The sequence below is a fragment of the Rousettus aegyptiacus genome, unplaced genomic scaffold, assembly GCF_014176215.1.
Source record: "Rousettus aegyptiacus isolate mRouAeg1 unplaced genomic scaffold, mRouAeg1.p scaffold_m13_p_4, whole genome shotgun sequence".
Lineage (NCBI taxonomy): Eukaryota > Metazoa > Chordata > Mammalia > Chiroptera > Pteropodidae > Rousettus > Rousettus aegyptiacus.
The window spans coordinates 122,302,148-122,325,951 of record NW_023416307.1 but is presented as its reverse complement, the minus strand read 5'-3'; the positions used below and the strand labels follow the sequence as shown (position 1 = coordinate 122,325,951).

The 23,804-nt window shown below is 53.4% G+C and overlaps 2 protein-coding genes across 3 annotated transcripts in view; both read right to left on the bottom strand.

Annotated features, from left to right (window-relative positions):
- Positions 1-1,033: 1,033 nt before the first annotated feature.
- Positions 1,034-6,216, bottom strand: RHO (rhodopsin). Its single transcript, XM_016122023.2, has 5 exons — positions 5,766-6,216; positions 3,858-4,026; positions 2,404-2,569; positions 2,058-2,297; positions 1,034-1,219 (listed from the first exon to the last, which is right to left on the bottom strand). The coding sequence occupies exons 1-5, from the start codon at positions 6,124-6,126 to the stop codon at positions 1,109-1,111; spliced, it is 1,047 nt and encodes a 348-aa protein (XP_015977509.1). The 5' UTR covers positions 6,127-6,216; the 3' UTR covers positions 1,034-1,108.
- Positions 6,217-12,978: 6,762 nt separating this feature from the next.
- Positions 12,979-23,804, bottom strand: part of IFT122 (intraflagellar transport 122) — a 65,721-nt gene continuing 54,895 nt past the window's right edge. Inside the window, exons 23-30 of one of the 2 annotated variants that reach the window (XM_016122053.2) lie at positions 23,266-23,360; positions 20,032-20,132; positions 17,890-18,055; positions 16,870-16,981; positions 16,038-16,163; positions 14,402-14,481; positions 13,907-14,071; positions 12,979-13,431 (exon numbers count right to left, since the gene is read on the bottom strand). In XM_016122053.2, the coding sequence (XP_015977539.2) occupies positions 13,342-13,431; positions 13,907-14,071; positions 14,402-14,481; positions 16,038-16,163; positions 16,870-16,981; positions 17,890-18,055; positions 20,032-20,132; positions 23,266-23,360 (935 nt within the window). In that variant the 3' untranslated portion in view covers positions 12,979-13,341. The remainder of the gene's footprint in view (positions 13,432-13,906; positions 14,072-14,401; positions 14,482-16,037; positions 16,164-16,869; positions 16,982-17,889; positions 18,056-20,031; positions 20,133-23,265; positions 23,361-23,804) is intronic. The other variant, XM_016122054.2, reaches the window with a different exon arrangement.

Genomic DNA, 23,804 nt, shown 5'->3' with positions numbered 1-23,804 from the left:
GAGACAAGGGTGACATTGAAGATTCAGCTCTTTATTAAATGCGGGCAGGTGAGCACGGCTCCTAGAAGCTCCATACTGGCCCAGAGGTGCTGTGGCCCGAGTGCTGGGCAGGAGAACATGAGGTTTCCAGAAGCTGAACAAAAGGCCTGTCTCTTCACAGGCCCCATAGGAAGAGGAGGTGCTGGGCCCGGGGGTCCAGGCCAGAGGGAAGACCTTGGGCCTTGGCCCCAGACTCCAGTTCCCCAATGCTGTTTTCTCAGATGTGATGACTGCATTCTGCCTTTTCTCAACTGTCCCTGCCTGCGGCTCAACCCCCAGGCCTGGTCTGGCCTTAACACCTGGCTAATTTAAAAAAACCTGCTGAGGCTGAATACCTGGGCCATTGTTCAATCTCAAAATGATCACTATCAAGAGGAGATGATCATAGTAATTAATTACATCAATTGATATTATTCATAACATTAACTACAATCTGTACAGCTCCTTACCATTTACAAAGTGCTTTAGCATGCACAGACACACACATGCATGCACGCACGCATACCTCATTTGATCTTCACAGCAGCCATGTGTGGTGGGCCGGGAGTTCAGGAGTCCCGTTTTAAAGGGAAAGAAAGTGAGGCCCAGGGAGGGAAACAACTGCTCGAGGTCATCAGCCAAGGAGCTGCTATTGCTAAGGTGGTTTTGTGGGGATAGATATGCCCTTCCTGCCCATTCATCCCTTCATTCATTTCCTCATTCATTCATTCATTCATTCCTCCATCTAGCATTTATTAAGCACCTACTGTGTGCCCCACTCTGTACTAGACACTTATCCCTAAGCTGGGACACTTTTCCAGACAGTGAGAGTTCTTGTGTTCCTGAGAGATGAGTTAGGGAGTGAAGGGGTACAAACCCCACCAGTCCCTGGGAACTCAAGACTCCAGATCGGGCCATCCCTTCGAGTGGGGAGTCTCATTTTTCTCATTAATTTTTTTTAAAAAAAAAACTCATGGAGCCTATGAGACCTGGTTCCGACAGGCATGGCTCCCAATGGGGCGGCTGTCCCTGGGGGTGGGGGTGGGGGACGGGAGACTCCTACAGTCGGCCACAGTGTCCTTGGCAGGGCTTAGGCCGGTGCCACCTGGCTGGTCTCCGTCTTGGAGGCAGTAGTGGAGGCCTCATCGTCACCCAGTGGGTTCTTGCCACAGCAGAGGGTGGTGAGCATGCAGTTCCGGAACTGGAAGGCAAGAAGCATGAGTCCGGGTCAGGGTCCTCCTAAGGTGTGTTTTGCAAACTGACATGGTTGGTGAGATTTGCCTCCAACCCCCTCCCACTCAGGCCCTCACAGCCTCCACTCCCATCCCAAATCTGGCTCTCTGGAGGGAACATATGCGACCTCACTCCAGAGATGCCAGGGACCAAACCCAAGGGGGCTTTGTCACTAACGGCATTCCATAATGCCTCTGTGTACCAAGGGCTATGTAAGTTATCTCATTTAACCCAAGAGTTTGGGATTTTACCCTTTCTATGAAAGAAGAAACTGAAGCACAGAGAAGGGAGGTGACTTGCCCAAGTTTACATAGGCGGAAAATAGCGGATTTGAATCCAATTTGTCTGACTCCAGAGACCACTTTTTTCTCACTGGGTCATGGATTCTGCAGAGAAACCACTGATCTGTGTTAAAGGATGGCTTTATCCCTTTATCCCTCATCACAAGACTTTCTAGCTCCTTTTGATCTCCTTAATGGAGACTGGCACCATCCTGTTCCCAGGCTTGGGACTTTGACCACTTGACTTTTAAAGCGGGCCTCCAGAACCATGCTTGAGCTGGCCTCAGAGTCACCTGGAATGGTTTTTAGAAGTGCGAGTTCCTGGGCCCACCCCGAGATGCTGATTCAGCCCCGGAAATTTGCATTTCTCCTCGATGACTCTGATGCCCTGGGGAGACCAACTCTCTTGTCCAGTTTTGCAGATGGGAAGACTGAGGTCTGCCTAGTCAAGGATATGGCTTATCCTCTGTTGGGCAGCGCCTGCAGCTTGGGGGACTCAGACCCTCCCTCCCTACCACCTGGCACCTGCTTGTTCATCATGATGTAGATGACGGGGTTGTAGATGGAGGATGACTTGGCAAAGAATGCCGGGAGGGTCATGAAGATGGGGCCGAAGTTGGAGCCTTGGTGGGTGAAGATGTAGAATGCCACGCCGGCATAGGGCAACCAACAGATCAGGAAAGCAATGACCATGATGATGACCATACGGGTGACCTCCTTCTCGGCCTTCTGGGTGGTGGCTGACTCTTGCTGCTGGGCAGCCGCCTACAGGGACACAAGGTCTGGTGTCCAGACTGTGGCAACTCTGGGAAAGGAGCTGGGCTCACCCCACTCAGCATGCATGTCCCCAGTGCCCAGCACAGGACCTTACCTCCTTGACGGTGAAGACCAGCTGTCCGTAGCAGAAGAATATGACAATCATAGGGATGGTGAAGTGGACCACGAACATGTAGATGACAAAGGACTCGTTGTTGACCTCCGGCTTGAGGGTGTAGTAGTCAATCCCACACGAGCACTGCATGCCCTCTGGGATGTACCTGAGGGCCGGCAGAGATTGGGACAGGAGGGGGCGTAATGGAGACCCACACGTGAAGGAGTTGGGAACAGGCCTCAGCTGACCAGAGTGACCTGCCGCATTGTTGGCCTCTCTCTGGGCTTCGCTTTCCCTCTCTGTAAAATGAGGTGATAAAATGTCTACTTGGCTGTGTGACCATGAGGATCAAATGGACTGAGAAAGAATTCAAATGCGCCTTGTGAATTCAGTGTTGTTTTGTTGTTCGTTTGGCAGCTGCATTATCTTGATACTTCCCAGTCTCTTGCCCAGTCTCTCACCTGACAGGACCTGTACACCACTGACCTGCACAGGATTCTTCACCAGACCTGCTGCCCTGCAGCAGCTGGAGGCCAGGCCTCAGGCTCTGCAGGTCAGAGGTTGGTGGGGAGAAAGGAAAAGACCCTAAACTCTGTGTTTGAGGCAGTTTGTACAAACTAGGGTCTTACTATCAACAGGGTAAGAGGATTTTCTAGCCCAAACATGGCCATAGAGGGTAACCAGGAGATCTCTGCACAGTTTCTGGAAACAGGAGGACTCTGGGGGATGTGGTTAGGATGTTTCAATGATTTTAGAGGGTAGTGATATTGGAACCAATCTCAGAAAATGCGGAGCATCGTTGCCTCTGCCTATGAGAATGAATGTAACTGGATTGGACTAGATAAGACAGGGAAAGACGCTGGAGGGGATTGGGCTCGAATTCAGCAAAGGGCAAAAAAATTGAACCCAGGAAGAATGAGGAGGAAAGGGAAGAAAGAGTGGGAATGTCCTAGAAGCAGAGGGACATGAGGCCTCTGGGAGCCCAAAGAGCCACTGGTCCAGTTTCCCAAACCACTGTCTTCCCTCTTCCCTCACAGCTCATCTCAGCCCCATTTGGAGACGATGGCCTGTAGACTGGACAGGATCCAGGTCCCAGAGGCTACAATGTCACCACCTACACTAGGAAGGCTCAGCATACCCAGGTGCTGAGGCCCAAGGTCAGAGGGAGCTTCCCACGGGGCACTGGACCAAAGAGGATTGGAATCTGAACCTGGCTTAGTTGAGGATTAGGGGCACAGCCAAGGTGAAGGATTGGGTATCTTGGATTCTCCTTGACATGGGGACCAACCCACGTAGCAACATTAGAGTCTGATCCTCTCTTCCCCTGCCCTAAACCCCAAACCCTGTGGAGTCGCCAGTTCCGTGCCTGGAACCAGACAGCCCTAGGTTTGAGTCCTGGCTGGGGGACCCTAAGAAGACCCCAGAGATACTTCCCTTCTGTTCAGTGCCATTACCTGGACCAGCCAACTAGTGGCGGCGCGGCGCAGGCCAGTGCCATGACCCAGGTGAGGGCGAGGCCCATGATGGCGTGGTTCTCCCCGAAGCGGAAGTTGCTCATGGGCTTGCATACCACCACGTACCGCTCAATGGCCAGGACCACCAAGGACCACAGGGCAATTTCACCTGCAATGCAGTCAGCTATCAGTCAGCATGCCACCAACCTGGACCCCACGTCTGTCTAAAGAGGCCATGCTCCTCCTATGTGGGAGAGGGCAACAGAGAAGGCAGCCTGGGGCAGGCCTGGAGCGAAGCCTCAGGGTGGAGCGGGCTCAAACACTGGGAAGAGGAGGGAAGAGGGTGATGGACAGAGGGCCCACATGATGGATGAGGGGAGTGGAGTATGTTCAGTTAGAACTTTGGGTTCATGAGGGACACGGAAATCAGATTAGAGGTCTTGATTGGACTGGGAGCCCTGTAGGGAGTTTTTACAGAAGAATGTGTCCTTCCCGGGGCAACGGGCGGAGTCCCTGGAGAAAAGCATTGCAGAGACAGCAGAAACATGGAGCGGGACGCCCTTCCCTCCCTCTGCAGCAGTGACCTCTCCCCTCTAGGGAAATAAAATGACCCGTGCAGGTGGGTGGGACCCTCTTTTGGAGCCATGAAGATGGCCGTTTGGCTCAGAGGAAGAAGGAGCACATAATGATAGAATTCAGACATTTGTGCTGCACATCGCCCCTGACACTTGGGAGGGAGGGTGGCCATAGAATTTATCAACCGAACTGGGACATTTCTGAGAGTGAAAGGGAACACTAGTAATTAGTCCAGAACAATGGTTATAAACTGGGACTGACCCTGCAGAGAAGCGTCCGCCTCTGTGTGACACCCCTGTTTCACCCCTGCCTTCTGGCCTGCGACTAAATGATCTGTAGTCATTGAAAGTGACCCCCAGTAATGACCAAAGGTTCCCTGGGGTTGAGGCAGCAACCTGGATACACGAGGAGAGAAAAGACAGGCAGCAGAGCGGTCCTCGTGGCTGGTGCTAGGCTCTCCCTGTCACCCCGGCTTCGTAATAACGACATTTTGCAACTCCTACTTGCCTGAGAGGCTGCGTGTCTGGGGAGAAAGTTCCTGGATCTGGGCTGGGAGACCTAGGCTCTGGTTACTGCCCCGCCCCATCCCTAAATGAGTCTCCCCCTCTCCACGCCTCAGTTTCCTCTTCTGCTAAATGGACTCCATTGTCTCTGCAGCACTCCTATCAGTTTTCCAGTCAAAGAAATATTTGAAAGACTCTTTCAAAGCTACAGATCACCACACAAGTCTAATGTCTACTTATAGAAGGGGTTTCTTGGAAGAGGATGAGCTCAACACAAAAAGCATTCGTGCATGGCAGAGAGGATGGAGGCAGGCCGGGAAAGGAGTCGGATAGATGCTGGGAGGAGGAACTAAAGCCCATGCCTCAGCACAGGCAAAGTCCAGCGACTGGAGGCCTGAGAATCTGCGTCCTACTCTGAACTGGGAACCCTGATGGGGATCTGTCTTATGCAGCTCTCTCCCCAGTGCCCGGCAAGGGTCTGGCCTAAAAAAGCTGCTCCAAGGGAAACTGCACATAGATGTGGGGTTGAAACTCAGCTCTGCCCCTGCCATGGTACGACCCGGCAAGGCCCTTGACTTCTCTCGTCCTCAGTTTCTTTGCTGTAGAGCAAGGCATTGGCACCACTCCCAGTGAGATAAAACAGTGCTCGATACCTGCCCTCTCCGAACGGAGCCCAGCTCATCATCACCAAAGTGTTTGTTGATTAAGTGAGGGCTTCGGACGATGCCAATGACAGCAGAAGGAAGAAAGCCTCTCAGCCTCCACTCCAAGCTTGGGACTGTCCCCAGTTGCCTCCATGCCCCCTGCCCACCCGCATCCCAGCTCATACCTCCCAGGGTGGCAAAGAAGCCCTCCAGATTGCATCCCGTGGGCCCGAAGACAAAGTATCCATGCAGAGAGGTGTAGAGGGTGGTGGTGAAACCTCCGAAGACCATGAAGAGATCGGCCACGGCCAGGTTGAGCAGGATGTAGTTCAGAGGCGTGCGTAGCTTCTTGTGCTGGACCGTGACATAGAGCGTGAGGAAGTTGATGGGAAAGCCGAGCACGATCAGCAGAAACATGTAGGCGGCCAGCATGGAGAACTGCCATGGCTCAGCCAGGTAGTACTGTGGATACTCGAAGGGGCTGCGCACCACACCCGACTTGTTGGAAAAGGGCACGTAGAAGTTGGGACCCTCCGTGCCATTCATGGTTGCGGTCCTTGGGGCTGCCCCGCGGCCGGCTCCGACCCAAGAATGCTGCTGGGGCCTGAGCTCGGCCACACAGGGCTCCTGCTGGACAACTCTGGGCTCTGACCCCCCCCAGTCCCTTATAAAGTGACCTCTTCTCCTTAAGCTCCTGGCTGAATCAGCACCTGGGAGATTGGGGGCGTTATTAATCATATTAATCCCTGATGCTGCCAACTGGGGGCCTAATTGGCTTCCCAAGAGGGGCCAAGGTGACTCTAGGTGGAAGCCTGAGGTTGGGAAGGGGAGGTGCTGGGGACCCTGGGAAAGGGCAGAATGCCCACCCCCACTCTTCTGTCCCCCAAGAATCTCTGCCCATCTCAGCCTGGTGGCCTTGGCCTGGCATCGGAACCTCTGACTCCAGGCCCATTTCCCTCTGGCATAGTATAAGCTGACTTTGTCTTTCTTTTGATTGGACTGTGAGTTTCCTGAGGGTAGAAGTTTTGGTTATTCTCTTAGTTTCTCAACACCTCACTCAGCTGTTTACCTGTTCCTTCTCCACCCAAGTCACCTCCTGGCGTATCCAGTTCCTGGACACTGACACTAGCCCATTTTGCCAGATTACGAGCTTGATGAGGGCAGAGAATGCATCCTTCCAGCTTTGGCGCTCCCTGTACCAGACATGCAGCCTGGCATTGCTTGAGAGCTCAATAAATATTTCTTGCATTTATAGCAAGAATGGGAATTCACTTGCTCACTCGTTCATTAAATATTTGTGTGCAAGCCCCCAGAGATACAAAGATTGAGAAAGGAGGAGCTTACAGGGTGAGGAGGACTCTGGTGTGGGAAGAACAGATCCCGGCCTGGGGAAGGGAGGCTGCCTGCCTGGAGTAGGAGTCCAGGGAGGGGATATTTGGGTGTTTGAGGCAGGTGTGGTCTCAGCCTCCTGAGGACTCCAGTGTGAAGGGGAGACAGGCCTGGTTGGACATCTGTGGCACACAGGGCCTGTCTGGGGATGTTTGCTCAGGCTGGGATGGGACAGCGGGCCTTGGATGCCATGTGAAAAGTAACCCCATGGTCCCAGGAGGGGCAGACAGAGGCTTGACACTTCGCCAGGGTGCCAAGTGGGGAAGACAGCACAGACTGAACACCAAGTCTAGGTGGAGGCCCGAGGCCCATCTGGGGCGTGGCTGCACGTGAGCTGTGGACAGCTCCAATGCGTCTTCATACCAAGCTGAGGAACCCGGCTTTATCTGGAGGGCAGTGGGCTGTAGCTTGGGCAGAACTCAGGGACAGAAAGGTGGCTCAAATGCCCCCAAAGAAGGATTGGGGGGAGTGAGCATGAAGGAGGGGGACCAGGGATGGAGGTGACCGAAACAGAGGGGACAGAAGCTCTGAGGCAAGGCCTTGCATCCAGGAGGCAGACTGTGCGCCAAGACCCGTGCTGGGCACGGGATTACTGTGATGAGTGAGGCAGGTGTGGGCTCAGCCTCCTGGGGACTCCAGTGTGAAGGGGAGACAGGGCTGGTTGGACATCTGTGGCACATAGGGCCTGTCTGGGGATGTTTGCTCAGGCTGGGATGGGACAGCGGGCCTTGGATGCCATATGAAAAGTAACCTCATGAGGGTGGGTCCCAGGAGGACTGGCACTGACGGGGTTTGGGGGCAAATGGAGGCCCAGCACTGATGGGCTCCCCTTATCCGTAACAGGAGAGCGATGACACCTCCCAGGAATGAAGCGGGGTAGCTGGGAGCGCCTGGCGTGTGGGGTACTTGATGACCGCCACCCAGCCACAAATGCGTATCAACGCAAGTCACTCGGTTCTAGGGGACACGTTGGACAAGAAGGACCAAGTCTCTGCCTTCGGAAAGCATTATTCTTTACAGGGTATCATATGTGAGGGTGGGGGGGGCCACAAATAAGTAATGAAACAAAAAACAATAGGAAAAGTTCAGGTCGTGACCCACTCCCAGCACGGTCATCTAGAGTGGCCTCTCTGAGAAGGTGAAGTTTGAGCTGCAAACTCAGTGATGGAAGCACCAGCCCCTCCAAGACCTGGGCGGGGTGGTAGTGATGGTGGTGGCGGCGGGGGAGGTATCCAGGCAGAGGGAACGGCAGGTGCAAAGATCCTGAGGCCGGGGATCCAAGGCCCGCAGGGAAGCATCCCTGTCTCCAAGACTCCATCCCTTAAGCTCTCTGTTACCCAGTCTTTCGTCCAACCTGGGGCTGTCTGCTCAGAAAAATGCCCCCCTGCCCTCCAGCCCACCTAGGTTTCTAGGCTTCTCTCAGGGGTTTAGCACATGGAGGGCTGATGAAATGTGTGTCGGTGGAGTGAGCACAGAGGGTGGCTTGGCGGGGTGGGTGGGGTGTGACCTCTTGCAGTTTAAGGCGCTTGGCCCAGTGATTAGTCCCAACGCTAATGAGGTCAAGGTGGAAGGTTTGATTCTGACACAGCCCAGCCCCTGGTAGTCAGACAGAGGGAGGAACATTGGATTCCCTGAGTCAAAACCAGACCCTATACAACCCCTCGTGGCTGGGCTGAGCCCTTGACCCTTGACCTCAGTGCCTTGCTTGTCACCTCCTTTTGCTTATGACAACCTGGAAGCTTTTTAATTCATGTTCTGTGCATGTGTTTTTGGTCTATCTCCCGGGCTGTAATGTGAGCCTGCAAGGGTGGGCTGGGGTCCCCAGAGCCCAGCACAGTGCCCGGCGTGTAGCAGGAGCAGTGTAAATCATTTTCCTTGGACTAGAAAGAGCTGGGGCTTTTGTCTATTTTGTATACTGATGTATCTCCAAGGGCCTGACACAGAGTAGGTGCTCAATAAATATTTGTGGCATAAGCGAATGGATCCAGGTTATCTCAGGAAATACTTCCTCTCTCTAGGTCTCAGGTCCCACCTCTGTAAGAGAGTTTAATAATGCCATCCTTAGAGAGTGAGGTGATGGAGAATTAAATGCCATCACCGAGGCGATGGTGTGCTGTATTCCATAAAGCATGTCAGGATTTTTTCAACAACAAAAAATGTTCTTTGTTCAGAGCAACAGGCTCAGGGAGGGAATGAGCTGGAAGGTCATTAGAAGTCACCTACTCTTACCCTTCCTGCTTCATTTTGCATATGGGGAGACAGAAGCCCGGAGTTGGCAGTGAGTTACCCAAGTCATGTGACAAATCAGTGACAGCCTGAGCTATAACCTGCCTGGCCATGTCTCCCTCCAGCACCAAAGGGAACTCTCAGGAAAGATTTGCCAGTTCTTCATACCATGGTATAAATGACAAAAAAAGGTTGTACTGGGTAGTGGGAAAGGCCCTGGACTGAGTCACACAGGCCTGGGGCAGCTGTGGTGGCCCTGAGGGCTGGGGTGTGGCACTGGGCCCGAGCTTGTGGCTCTGCGTCACCATGAGAGCCTGGAAAAGTCCCACTTCCTCCCCTCAGCCTGCTGGGTCTAGGGAACCTCGGGGAGCCTGCGCCTTTCCTCACCGGCGCCTGCCTCGTGGACCTTTGGTTTCGCCATCCTCCCTCATCGGGTGTGGCTCCTGTGTATCTACCCTTGCCCCAGACCGAGCCTCCGCAGCCACGCCGCCAAGGTGCAGCGTAGCCTCCTTCCTGCTCTGTGCCTCAGTTTCCTATTCTGGTACATGCCAGTGATCAGTGAGTATTGCTAGAAGTGTGACCCTCTTCTGAATCTCATTCAGGTCTCAGCTCATAACTCTCATCTTTGGAGAAGCCCCACACGCCTAACTCAACAAACCAGGGCTCCTAAACACCTAAATGTTCATTTTAACCACCTAAATGTTCATTTTCTAATCAGTACTTATCACTATCTGCAACAGTCTTATTTGTCTCCTGCCTGTCCATCTCTCTCTAGAATGCAGGGCTGACCCAGCCTGTTCTTTGCTGCATCCAAGCTCGCAGCCCAGAATGAGGTCTCACTCACCTCTGAACACTGAGGAAACAGGCTCAGAGGCTGAAATTTCTCAGCAGAGCTGGAAGTAAACCCAGGCCATCTAAACCCTCAGCCAGAGTTCTTTCTCTCCATGTCAGGCAGTCCAGAGAGGGACAAAGAGCATGCCAGTAGCCAAGCCTGAGAGTGTGTGACTTTCTGAGATATTGCCACCTTGGCCTCTCTCTTTGCCAGGCTAAGAACAAGCTGTGAGGAACAGTGAGTGGTAGGGGCCCGGGAGGTAGGGTGGGACTGTGTTGTCTGCCTCTGAAGACAGACGTAGCCATCTCAGGGCTTCCCTAGCCCAGCCCCTCTGGGAACCCAAGTGCATGGCTCTGACTTGGCCATCGAGGATTAGGGCTTAGCAGGCAGCGCACAAATAGCTCTTAAGCCTCTGCATGGAGGTGCTGCTTGGTCAGCAGCCGCCTCCTCCTTCTCCTCCTTCTTGCCTCCCCTCACTGGCTTAGCCCCACCTGGCTGCGTCACCAGGCTGAGTGAGGCCTTAGACTGAGCTGAGAATGTCAAGGGGGAAGAAGGAGAGGGGACACACTGACTCTCCTCCCCTTCCTTCCTCTTCTCCTCCCATCCCCCATTCTCTCCTCCTCCTCCCTCCTACCCTAACATTCGCCGAACACCACTATGTAGCAGGCCTTGGGCTGGGTGCTGGGGACACTGAGATGAATCCTACGCAGTTCCTGACCTCGAGGAGCTCCTGGTCTCAGGAGGCAGCAGACAGGGAAAACTAATAACCATGAGAGGAGAATCTGCTCCCAGCCCCAGTGCTGTGGGGGCCTGGAGAAGCAAGATGTGGACCGGGGTTGGGGGAGCACGGGAGGCCTCCCAGCCTAAGCAGGGGGCTAGCTGGGCCAAAGCCCAGGGAGGGAAGGGCCAGTTGGTGTGGAGTAGCAGAGGAGGGAGGGAGTACTAGGGAGTACTAGGGAGTACTAGTTAGTGCCCCCCACTGCCAGCTAGCTGGCTGGCAGTGGGGGGCACTAACGATTACAAGCAGGGGAGGGGTGTCATCAGGTTTTCATTTTAGGAAGAGATTCTGGAGTCTGGGTGGAGGAATATCATGGAGTGCTGGGGTAAGGCCCAGGATGGGAGCCCTGCCCAGTACTGGCCTCTTGGCTGGGGCTCCTACCTGCCTCAAGGGCAGGGCTGGCACAAGTGGAAGGTTGCGTGGTATCTTCAGTTAGCAGCAACCTTGGAGGAGGAGTCTGAACCTGTGACATGAGGCCTGAACCTTCGCGTCAGAGCTGGGGGGGGCCCTTTTCTACACATCAGGAACCTGAGCCTTGGAGAGAGGACTGGACATGATCAAGATCTCATCCAGGTCAGGACAGGAGAGCAGCAGGTCACAGCGCTGACGGGCAAAGGCGGCGGCCTGGATGTGAATCCCATCTCGGCTCAATAAACATTTGTCGAATGAAAAAAAGAGAACATTGCCGAGCCTCAATTTCGTCATCTGTATAATGGGCATCCTTGGAGGGCGTTGAGGATTAAATAAGACGACGCGTGGACAACGCTTAGCACAGGGTCTGGCACTCAGTAAGCACTTGATTTAATGGGAGCTACAATGATTGTTTCTCAGACTCAGGCCTCCAGAGCTCGGCTTCTGCAAGGCAGCAGAACCTGGCACAGCACAGTGTTATTCAGCTGAGAGGATGCATGCTGGATTCTCAGGCTGGGCCCCCCTCCTCCTGCCTCTAGTTGTGGACCATCTGATCTGTCACTATGATTGACGCTTGCCTGTTGGGTGGCTGGGGCTGTTTTCTCCCTCTCCCCTCTTTTTTCCCAGCCATATGCAAATGATTTTGGTTCAAGTAATGCGCTAATGGAAATCCTAACACATTAATAAATGTTTAGCAAGAGCGAGCATGCATGATCATAAGTAATTAGACACTCAAAGGAGGAGTTTTGTTGGCACAACTGTCTGGCTCTCTTCCCTCATCTTCCTCTATCACCACCACAGAGAGATGCAGAGGAAGGCAGGGATGAGGGGCAGGGCAGAGGTCCAGCTCTGACACTTGCTACTGGCTGGCCTCTGAAGCCGCTCCTCTCTTCATCTCTCCAGTGGGGACCTTTGCCACACTGTCCATTTCACATGTGCCCTGTAAGGTATCAATATCTAACCACGAGGGTGGTTTTCAATATGTTCTCTGACAGCCCAGTTCTCTTCCTCCTGCTGTCAGGACTTTACATACAGCACTGGCTTGCTCCGTGCCCCCACCCTCCACCCCGCTGCAGGTAGAGTAGCGGGTGAAGGGAGGGGCCCTGAGGGATGGACAGATCAGGGCTTCCCACTCAGGGCCAGGTGAGCATCCTGAGCCCCAGTACCTCCGCCCCCCCGACCCCCTGTGTCTGTGCAATGGAAATCATAACCCTTCCTCACAAGGCTGGTGTGAGAACTGAGACAACACACAAACCACGCTCTTCCTCGCCAGCTTCCCATCTGCTATCCACCTGTGTCCTTGAGCTCCAAACTGAACACCCCTGATGCTCAGGGGAAGGGACCTTTGGTGGAACTCCAAACCGAACACGTTCACTTTAGGAGCTGGAGGGAAGGGGAAAGCCTCAGGATGGGTTGGGGTCTCTGTGGGGATGGAAGAAGGTGGTAGAGGAGGGGCCTGGCCCCAGGCAGGAAGTAGAGGGTGGGCTCCAGGACCTCTGGGGAGGGGCCCTCTTTGTCATCTTCATTGGAACCAGGTATCTTATTTTCTTGTCAAGATGAAGACCCGTTACACCAAAATACATAAATAAATAAACCCTGTTCCCCTACTCACTACCATATTACCATTTCGATTAGATTAAATGATTAAATTTTAAGAGAACACAAACGTAATGTTCCTTTCAGATCAAATTAGAAACAGGTGCATTTTTGCATAAGGAAATTAAGTTGCAGACAATATGAATATTTGCTAAAATGCAGACACTGATGAAAATAAGTAGCCCTTTTATTTGTAATTATTGAGGCAATCTGTTCGCAAAGTGTACATGTTAATGGTCTGACAGATCTGTGGACTCCAGCAGGCTGCCGCCAACAACTCAGAGCTGTTCTGAAAGTAACAGATTTTTTTTTTTCTTAGAAAATATATGTACATTCCCTTCTCCATCTCCTGGTGCTATTTACAAGGTATGAAATGCCATAAATAGCAATTCTGTGGTTACACAAGGCCCCTCCCTGAAATACAAACTTCATCTGGGCAGAAGATACATTCTGACAGTTTAACTCTTTCTTCCTTCTACAGCCAACTATGAGGTGGCCCAAAGGGAGAGGGTGGTTCCCGGGGTGCCAGTCATGGGCTGGGATCATCGATGCGCCTCCGGCAGTAGGGACAACAGGTGTGCTGAAGCACCAGCAGCTCGTAGTCCTCTGAGTGGAACATCTGAGGAGAGAGAGCCATGACCCTGGGTGGCAGCTCTGGGTGTGCATCAACCCCAAAGCTGGCATGGACTGCTGCCCTTCTCCAAGGGGAGGTGATTTGGTAGTGGGTCAGGACTAGAACACGTTTGTCCAAACACTGGGAGGGAAGGGAAGAAAGGTCTCTGAGGCCCCTTGTTTTCTAAATGAAGTTCAAAGGCAAATCATACTTGCCCAGCCTTCCCAGATTAAGGGCAGATGCAGAGAGCCCAGGGTCAGGAGCAAGTCCACTCTAGATAGCACATGGGTGGCAACTGGGAGGAAGGAGGGCCTAAGGACAGCTGGGCCTCTTCCTGAACAGCCTTGGCCTTGGCTGTTCAGGGATCACTTGCGCTTCTCTCAGATGCCCGGCCTCCCCTAGGGGACATTTGGGAAATGGAAAAGCAGAAGAAAGAAGAAATCAAGAACCACGCATGAGCTTCAGGCAGTCAGCACTGTACCTGGAAGCAGGAGGGGCACATGGTGATGGAGGCGTCAGGCAGGAGCGAGCGGAAGTACTGCCACTGCAGGGGCGGGGGCCAGCGCTTGATGAGGACGTCCCGACGGCTCATGGAGCGCAGCACCGACCGGCTCACCACCACGGGCACGAACTCTGAGCCGCCTTGCTACAAGGTGGGTAGGTGGGAAGCAGGGGGCACTGGTGCCTTTATTCAACCACGGTGACATGTTTACATGGGCCATGATCCCAGAATGTTTGGGAGTGGCCAGGGAGGCCCCCAGAGATTTCCCTTGCCAGGTACCTCGACAGAGCCTTGCCAGGTCAGGTAGCCCCTGTTGGCCATCTCTGGTGACAGAAAACTCACCACCTCCTCTCCCCCAGTGGCCATGACAGGGAGCAATTTCCTCTTCACACCAAGAAGTGTGTACAGAAGAGACCCAAGACTGCCCTCCCAACAGAAGCCTCAGCAGCCCGTCACTCACAGAGGAACCCTCACCTCGAAGCTCAGCTTTGCTGTGAATGGGTCATCATCTCCCATGGAGTCCACGGTTTCATCCAGTCTCAGAGTCTGGGAATCTGGAGGGGTCTGGTCAAGGACAGAACCTGAGGCCGACTGGGGAACAGGCCCCACCCTCACCCAACATGTTAAGACTCACAGGAGCTCCATCCAGGCCTTGTATGTCTCCCTAAGGTTCTGGGGAAGAATAGCAGGGCCCGCAGGACTGGTTTCCATGTGGAGGAATGGAGGAAACACAGGGAGCAGACAGCCCTGGTCATGGAGGGCATGACCAGCCCCCCCCCCCCCCCCCCGTGGGGCCCTCTGTGCATGGGAGCAGTAATAATGGGCCACCAAATCAGCAGTTCCTGGACAAACACTCAGCAGTAGCCAGGCGGTTTGCAGGCACTTGAGATGGTCCTACAGGTCACATTTCATGGAGAAAGGGTTGAGAGCTCCTGAAGACCCTGAGGCCAGCCGGATTAGGCTGATGGTTCCCGGGGAGCTGCCACCTCTACAGGCCGTGGCGGAAATGCTGATATGAGGCCAGGGCAGTGGGACTCCCATGAAGAAGGCCCCCCAGGGGACTGGAGGCTGCTGGTGCCGAGTCAGGTACATGGTATGGTCCCACATGGCAGCAAAAATCCAGCCTACACATCTGACGTGTGTGTGCAGGGAACTGGCATGTGGACATGGTTTCTCTCTCCCTTCTTCAGCTCCCTGCGTTCTTCCCTCTTCTGCTCCTCAAAATGTGGTTCACGGGCAGCAGCATTACCTGGAAGCTTATGGAAACACAGGTTCCCGGCCCACCCAGACCCCCTGGGTGAGGAGGGTGCATGTGAGGGTGCAGATGCCCTCCTCCTACGTTCAGTGAGACAGAAAACACACTCCCGAGGTGCGGCCTTTGGTCCAAGTTGTTCCGGCAAGGATGTGCCCGGGGTTTTGGCTGGCATGCTGAGAGGAGTGTTGGCTCCGTCTGAGGAGTTACAAGGCTGATGGGATACAGGGCCAGCACTGCTAATGGGACAGGTGGGTGCTGCCCAAGAAGGAAGACACGCAGAGGACAGCTGAGCCACAAGAACAGGAGATAGCCTCCTGCCGGCACTGAGCGAGCGGCTGGGTCCGGCTGAGTGCCCATCGATGGCGAGGCTTCTTCATACCCCTTGGTTTGCTTGGCCTCTCTTGAGTCGTGCTTTCTGTCCCTCATATGTTAAAGTGACCTGATTAGAAGAGCTAGGGCACCAATATAGATGTCATGTGCCATGTTAGTTGCTCCTCAGCTCTGTACAGCCAGAAGCAAGGACAGCGTCTTTTAGGAGCCAGGGGTGGGTGGGAGGCCCTCCAGGGAACTAAGCACAGGTAAAGGCCAAAGTGCCATCTCCTCTTTCACAGGCAACTTCTGGACCTGTGGGCATGCACTGTCCAATCCTGCACCTCTCTGCATCCTGGCCAGCTCTCTGCCCATTTCTGGCCCCTGTCTCTGCCACCATGTGAGCCTCTCCAATCGCTCAGCATTTACCTGCCATACCCTTGCTCCCCCTGACCCAGCCATCCTCCAAGGCCCCCCTGCCTCCTCCTCGCACCCAGACGCTGCCCTCAGCTGGCACGCACAGGACTCGGCTGGTGCCCAGGATACTGTTGCTCGTGATCTCTTGCCATTTGTTCTCACGCTTGTGTCTTGGTGCTTCCAAGTCAATGAGGGAAACGGCTTCCTCATCTGTGATCCCCTCCTCCAGGTAGAACTCAACCAGATGTAGTACCTCTGGAGGGCACAGGGCACAGGGAGGGGCTGGAGGATGGCAACTTGGGGGAAAACAGGGGCTGGATGCTCTTGCCAGGGAGCATGGGAGGAGAGAGGAGGATCAGAGTTCCTTCCCCACCCAGCAGCGGGCTTTTCTGAAAGCAAGCAGACAAGCACACAGCAGGGCTGCCTTCCTCTCCCACAGCCTGTCTAGGGAAGGCAAGGGGTGGGGCGGGGCTATGAGTCTGTGTGTGTGTGTGTGTGTGTGTGTGTGTGTGTGTGTGTGTGTGGCGCAGGGGGGTGGGAACTGGGGGCTTTTAGCCCCTCCTTCTTCCCCCAATAGCTGGACAGGCTCCTCTCTGAGGGAAGCAGCAAGGCCTCTGCTCAGCCCCTGGAAAGGGGCTTCTGATCCTTCATCAGTGTGGAAGGAGTTGGGACTTGAGAACCCATCTCGGCCTCCCAGACGAAATGCCTGACCAGTGGCCGCTCTTCCTGGGGCGTTTGTGTTATGCAAAGCCTCACACCAGCTCCTGAGGAGTGGGTGCTTTACTGTAGGTTTGGACAGCACTGCGGGTCCTGTCTCTGAGAACCCTGAATGACTGTGTATCAGGTTGGGTGGGTGTCAGTCACACTGCCCCCAATTTACAAATCAGGACATATGTGGCCAATAAGCGGCAGAGTGAGCCTGGCCATCCACTGGTGCCTCATCCACACGTGCCGGACTCACCGTAGGAAGAGGCGGAGAAGACAAAGGGCTGGCGGCAATTGATGCAAACGTTGCCCAGGTTGTTTAGCAATGGGTTGTTGGTGGAACAGCGGTAGCACAAGGGCACCAGCTCCTACGAAAACACAAGCACCACAGACGGGGACCTGGCTGACAAGGGGAAAGGCCACCTGCAGGGGCGGGGAGGGGGCATTGGGCCTGGGGCTCTGCCACGCGAAGCACAATAAGGACCTACAGAGACATCGGAGGCCTTGTCACTTAGGACCCACTGTTCCAAATGCCTCCTTCACTGTTCTCCTGGCAGGAATGACAATAACCGTGGCTACTTACCATGGTCCGGGTACTGTGCTAAGCACATCCCCTGCACTGGCTCATTTATCCTCACAGCCATCTGTGAGAAAGCTATTATACATGTTCTCATTTGACAGAGGAGGAAACTGAGGCTCTGAGGATTGAGACAAAGCTAGGAAATGGTAGAGCTAGGATCTGAAGTCATGTCTTTTTGATGCCAAGTCTCTGCTCTGAGCTTTAAGGAGGAGATTGTGAGACAGTAGCTAGTTGGGGTGGGAAGAAGAAGGGCTGGGGCACAGACTGGGCTGCAGATACTTGGGGTGGATTTACTGGACAGCAATAACCTGATTCCGGAAGGAAGGTGGGCTAGGCAGGGGCCCCTAGGATGAGGTGAAGGCAGAGCCACCTGGGCACAGAGGCGCAGAGGGAGGCTAGGGGCAGAGTACTGAGGGCTGGGCCACAGGAGGAATGAGCCTTGGGAGGGCTGGGAAGCAAGGGAAGGCAGGGTTGGGGGCTCAGCAGGACTGGGGGCTGCAGCTAGAGCACAAAGGGCTGAGTGGAGAACAGAGGAGGAGGAGAGGGAAGAGAGGGAGGAGTTGGCAAGCCAGGGCTTAGGCAGGGGAGGGGGCAGAGAGCCCTGAGAGCATGGCAACCATCTTTCAAATGGAATCCAGGCCAGGCAAGAAAGGGTTAGGAGACATCCAGAGGGGTATCTGGGGGTCATGCCCTCACCTCGCTGTCATGGAAGGGCTTGGAGCGGATGGTCAGGCTGCCCAGCTCGATGGACTTCTGGAACCTGCTGGGGATCTGCAGGCCCTGCAGCTTGTCATAGGCGTGCCGGGCCAGTTTGTAGGCACCCAGGGCCTTGCTTTGCTTGGCCAGAGTGAAGAGTGTGTTCCTGCCGATGACGGGGTTAAGGAAAGCAAACACCACACTGGTCCCAAGAGTTGGCACTGCCTATTCTTGGAGTGAGCCCCATGCTGGAACACAGCTCATGCTGGTGCCAGAAGGGCACGCGCAGGAGCCTGAGAAGTGCTTGTTCATTTGTGGGATGTAAATGTATTTCTCGGATATCAAGGCCCGGGGATTTTTTTCAGAAATAAAGACAGTGCAGTTTCCAATAATACTTCAACTTTGCTAAGGTTCTCTGGGTCTGATGATGGCTTGTCTTGTACCCTGACTAGGACAAAACTGCCCTCCCAACCTAGCCCAGCCTGCCAGCCAGGCCCTAAGATGCCGCTCCAGCTCTGCCGTGTGGCATCTGGTCCCAGACTGCCTGGGGAGCTGCCCTCGGGTCTAGCTCACAGAGGGCACTGGGCACAGCACACTTCTCTCTGGCTGCACTTCCCCAAGGACCACAGCGATCTCTACATGGTGGCGGACTCTCCTGCTTTCTGAGCCTTCTTCTGAGATTCTCGGTCTGAGGCTGACGAGCCTTTGTGTTCGATCTCAGGTCACCTCAAATCCTGGCTGTGCCCAGGCCTGGCCTGCCCTTCTTCTCACCCCACCTGTGACTGCCTTAGCTAACTGTTGAGGCCCAAGTCCCATGCCTCCTCCCCACTATCCGACCCCTGAGGTTCCTGCCTCCCATACCTCCAGTGTGGAGGTGAGTTTCCTTGTCTGTGACTCCACTGAGACACCTCAAAGTCAGGGACAGTGTCAGGAGCCATTTCCAGTCCCCAGTAGACAGTACAGTGGGGGGAACTCACGGCAAGGGTTCAATCAAACTCTGCTGACTTGAACAGAACTTGCTGGGAAGGTTGGGTGCAGCTGCCGAGGTCCCAGTGGGTGTGGCCTTGGCCATACCTCTACAGGAGTTTCATTGATGAAGGCATCACTTGATTTGGAGGAGTTTCCTCTGAAATGCAAATGATAGGCCTGGAACCCTTTAGAGATGCCGCCCATCAGTGCCTCTGAGCCTTCTCCTGGGAGAGCTTTTTCCTTACAGAAAGAAGGCCAGGCTGGGAAGGGGCTGAGAGAATACTGAGATTTAGAAGAGGACAGAGGATAATTATGACTTTCGGTACCTAAAAGATTTTAGTCATTTCCTGGTAGTCTTTGTTTGGCAGCTTTGGCCCTCAGCCCCTTCTCTGCTTACAGCTCCTCTGTAGTCTTCACCAGCAGAGAAGGAAGGAGGCCCTCAGGCTACAGCCTCTTCAGCCTGGCTTCCCGAGGCAGGCTTCAGCTCCCCGAGGCAGGCTTCAGCTCCCCACCACACGCCATGCTCACTTTACCTTCACGCTTCTCCATGAGCTGGCTACTCCTCTGGGACATCAACTCTACTGTCTTCCCTGGTTACCCTAGCCTGCACGATGGGTGTCACATCCTCTAGGCAGCCTTCCTTGGCCATGGCCCCAGCCTTAGCTTCATTCTACCGTTGGACCCTGCACACATCCCACAAAAACAGGCCCTGATACTTGTCACCTCTCCCACTACCTCTCCCACTAGACTACAGCTTTGTCACCTACTGCCTGGCCAGATGCTTGGGGCATAAAAGTTGCTCCATAAACTTGGGCTGAACAAACGCCCCCTACCCACCTCCCCAGGGAGGTGTCCAAGATTCTAAGCCCAAAGGCCTGGTGCTTCCTACATTCGTCATGCCTTCATCTGTGGGTTCTGGGAGGGCTTGGACAATGTGTTGCTCTGAGACCTGGTGCTGGGGGTAGCCCAGAGAGCCCTGAAAACCAATCTCCTCTTGGCACTAGTTCCTTAGCCTCCCTGGCTGAACAGTAGCAGCCGAGTAAGCTCTCTCTCTTTTCCCTGAGGGCTGCTGGAGAGAGGGAAGGTTCTGCCAGCAAAGTGTTCTGGAAGGAACTTCTCAGGGCCATTAGGCAAGAGAGGTGGGACAGAAGGTGATGGTAAGAGAGAGGATACACTTTAGAAATGCCCAAGGGGGTGTCCTTGGTCAGGCTGTGCAGCAGGAACCTGGAGATGTTGAAGAGGGTTTCGGGAAGATGGAAACTGAACGGCTCCTCCTGCATGGAGAAAAGCAAATGGGGATTGAATTCCTCAGCTGAGCCGCTGCTGGGCCAGGTAAAAGGCAGACACCAATCATTCTAAGATACTTCATTAAATGAGCAGATCTACTTAACGAGCACCTACTGTATGCTGGGTGCTTTATAACCACGGTCTCATGTGGTCTTTAACGTAGTCCTGTGAGGGATGCATTTTTCATGCTCACTGTACTAATGAGCAAACCCAGGCCCAGAAAGATGATCTGCCCAAGTCGCCTGGCTAGAAAGGGGCAGAGCTGGGACCGAAACGCAGGTCTGACTCTAAAGCCCAAGCATGTCTTTTTTCCGAATGGCACTGCTTCTGGGGTTGGTAATGATTCCATTTCCCTGAGCTCAAGTTGCCTCCAATTAGCTCTAAAAGAGAAGACCTTTATGTAATTTAGGACATGACCACACTATAAACCTGTCTTTAACGGGAGGCAGTTAACCCTTTCTAGAATGAAATCACCTGTCTCTTCTCTGCTCTCCCAACGGTGGCCTGCCCTGCCCATTCGATGCCCACTGAACATGTGCTGAAGCTCAGCACAGCAGACCACAGAGAATTTTCTATTAGAAAAGGTCCATAAAATGTTAAGAATATCCTGTTTCGAAGAAATCTGGCACACCGTGTGCAAACTGAGACCGCTTTAGATGATAATGCTTAAATCAGGCCAGCTACCTCTCCTCACAAGCACTTAAATGGTAACACACTGACCAGTCCTCATCCCCAAGCCACCAGGACTTATGCCCTCACTGCTCTAAATTCACTAGGACTCACTATACATTACTTCAGTTCAGAGCCCAGCATTCTCTCTTTAGTTCTCACTTAAATGTCTATAGCCTCTGTTAGTTCCAAGAACCCAAGAAAACCTGAGACTGTATCCTTTTCTGGGTGACAGCCAAGGAGAAGCCTGCCTCTGGTTACATTGTACTAGGTGTGGAAGCTAAGAAATGTCCCAGAAAGAACAGGGTGGGGGTGGGGGTGGGGTTCCTCAGGATTAGCACCTCTCCTCTGGGAAAGAAGCCATTATCTCAGGAAAGCTCTGCTGCTTCCCTTTCCAGTCTCCTCTGAATCAGAGCTGCTCCACTGGGTCCTGATGCCAAACCCTAAAATACCACCCATCTCCAGGCTGTGACCTCTGCCAGGAATGCCTTTCCTTCCCTTCTTCACTTTGCCCCATTCTTATTTATCGCCCTTCTCCAAGAAATCTTCTTAGTCCTCTAAGCTTTTCCCTTGAGGTAATTGTACTGCAACTGCCTGTTACTAGACCATGAACTCCGCAGGGGCAGGGACAGTGTTCTGTTCACCACTGTGCGCTGAGGCCTCAGCACAGGGCCCGTCACATAGCCGGCATTTGCTGAAGGAAGGAATGGCCCAATGAAGAAGCCTCAGCTGGAATGAATAGCCAGGGCCCCCAGCTGGCGTGAAGCTGCCATAAGCTCACAGTTGCATGTAAGTCCTGGAGCAGAGCTCAGGTGTTACAGACAAGAGATCCTCCTAAGCCCAAGTCTCAGGTATAGAGGAGGAAGAAGAGTCAGGAGAGAAAGAGCTGGGCTTCGAAGTGACTCAGGCAAACTGAGATTGAGCTGGGGCCCTGGCTTTTGAGCCTAAGTTGAATTTGGGGTCTTTTTTGAGGGAGTGACTTCTTTTCAGATGAGCAGCTGATAGAGATGAGGGTCCCTAAATGGACTGTAAGGGAAGATGAGGTCCCTTGAGACTACTGACCCTGGTATGGAGGAAGAGATGAGATGCAGGCTTGATGGCTGACTCAGGCAGAACCTATCAGAGGAGCCCTTCTTGCCAGACTTTCCCCAAAGGCAAATAATGTGCCGAGAGTTCACAAATAAGGGGCAAGGAAGTGCAGAAATACAAGGCCTTAGAGATGGTCAAACAACTGTGAAATGCTTAGCCTGGGATAACAAGCCAACGGAAAACTTTCAAAGCCTCTGCACCAGGCAGTCAGAGCAGCTGACACTTACCTAGGGTCACTTTGTACCAGGCACTCTTTCAAGTGCTTGTCTAATATTAACTCACTTAATCCTCAAAACAACCCCATAAATAGGTACTGTTATTACTCCCCCCCACACACACACATTTTATAGAGTAGGAAGTGGAAGCACAGAGGAAAGTAAATGACTTGCCCAAGGTCACAGAGTGAACTGGGGTGTGAGGTCAGTGGTCAGGAAAAGCTTAAAAGAACAGGCTCTGGGGTCAGCCTGTCTGGGTTTAACTCCTGGTTCTTCTGCTTACTAGCTGTGGGGTGTCTGTCCAGTGCCTTAGTTTCCTCATTTGTAAAATACAGATGATAGTACTTATCTCAGTGTGGTTAAAAAACTTTGAAGTAGTTGATAAAACGAAGCCCTCAGCAAGTTGCCTGGTATGCAGTAAGTGCTCAATAAAGGTTGGTTGTTGATAGTATCCTCCAGGCTGAGCAGCACAAGATATGCTCATTTTGTAGGAGCTTAATCAACATTTGTTGAGTGACTAGGGATACACAAAATGAGGAAGCTGATGACACCTGTCACCTGTTCCCCACTGTCAAGAGGTAGATTTAAAATGGCTTAATCAAAAGAATCATGGAGTGACTAAAAATAACATTTTGGGTCTCTGGAGATCAAGTCAACCCTTCTGTTTTATAGAGAAGGAAACTGAGGGCCAGAGAGAGGAAGTGAATTGCTCAAGGTCACATAGCAAGCCAGTAGCAGAGCCAGGGAGGGACCTCAGGCCTTTGGTTATAGCTGGCCCTTCATCCATTTAGAAGAGAGGACCCCATGGAATGTCCGCCCCGATCATTTTAGAGACAGCCCTTCGTCTGGCTAATCTAGAGTTGACTTGAATCATCTAAACCTAAAGCAAACAACTAGAAAGGCCCACACTAGCTCTGGCTTACTAATTCAGAAGCCCACAGCTTGTTACATGTCAAAGAAGTAGCTGATCAAAGAAAATCAAAGTTCCAAACACTGTCTCCCAGGAGGAGAGCAGGATCTCTCAGCAGGTCACCCTGCCCAGTGGGCTTACTTTCCATCCAGAGGGCTGCAGTTCTTTAAGACATACTGAGTGCACCTAGCTCAGCAGGCAGATCCCCTGCATGCACCCGTCGGCTAGCCATCTTACCGTGTACCGCTGAATGGCGTGGTAGCCGTGGTACAATTCAGCCAAGTGCTGGAAGTGGTGGAACTTGCTGAGCATTGCGTCCTTCTGGGCAGGATCTGCAGTGTGCAGTAGGAGGGGAGTAGGGCAGGAGGGAGAAGATGTGTCAAACCACGTCTAAAAGGAAGGGCTAGGCAATGGCACTGTTGCCAGAGTCAGTTTTCTCCTGACACCAGGCCTATGCTGGGGAGAGTGGCAAAGAGGTGCAGTGAAAGGAAAGGCACTCTGGTCAGGAGCTGGGGCCATCCCAAGACAGGTAAAGTCTCAACTTCCTCTTCCCATCGTGCCGTTCCTTATCAAAGGCACGGCCCAGTGGCAGGAACTGAAAAACGCCACCCCATACCTGGGCTTGACAGTTGTCAAACTATAACCATGGCTTCTGAGAAGCTCACGGCAGCCTTGGGAAGGAAGCAGGGCATGATTACCCCCATGCTACAGACAGGGACGTATTGCTAAGGAAGGAATTGCCACCTAGCTGCCTCCAGTTCCAGTGTTTTTCCCAC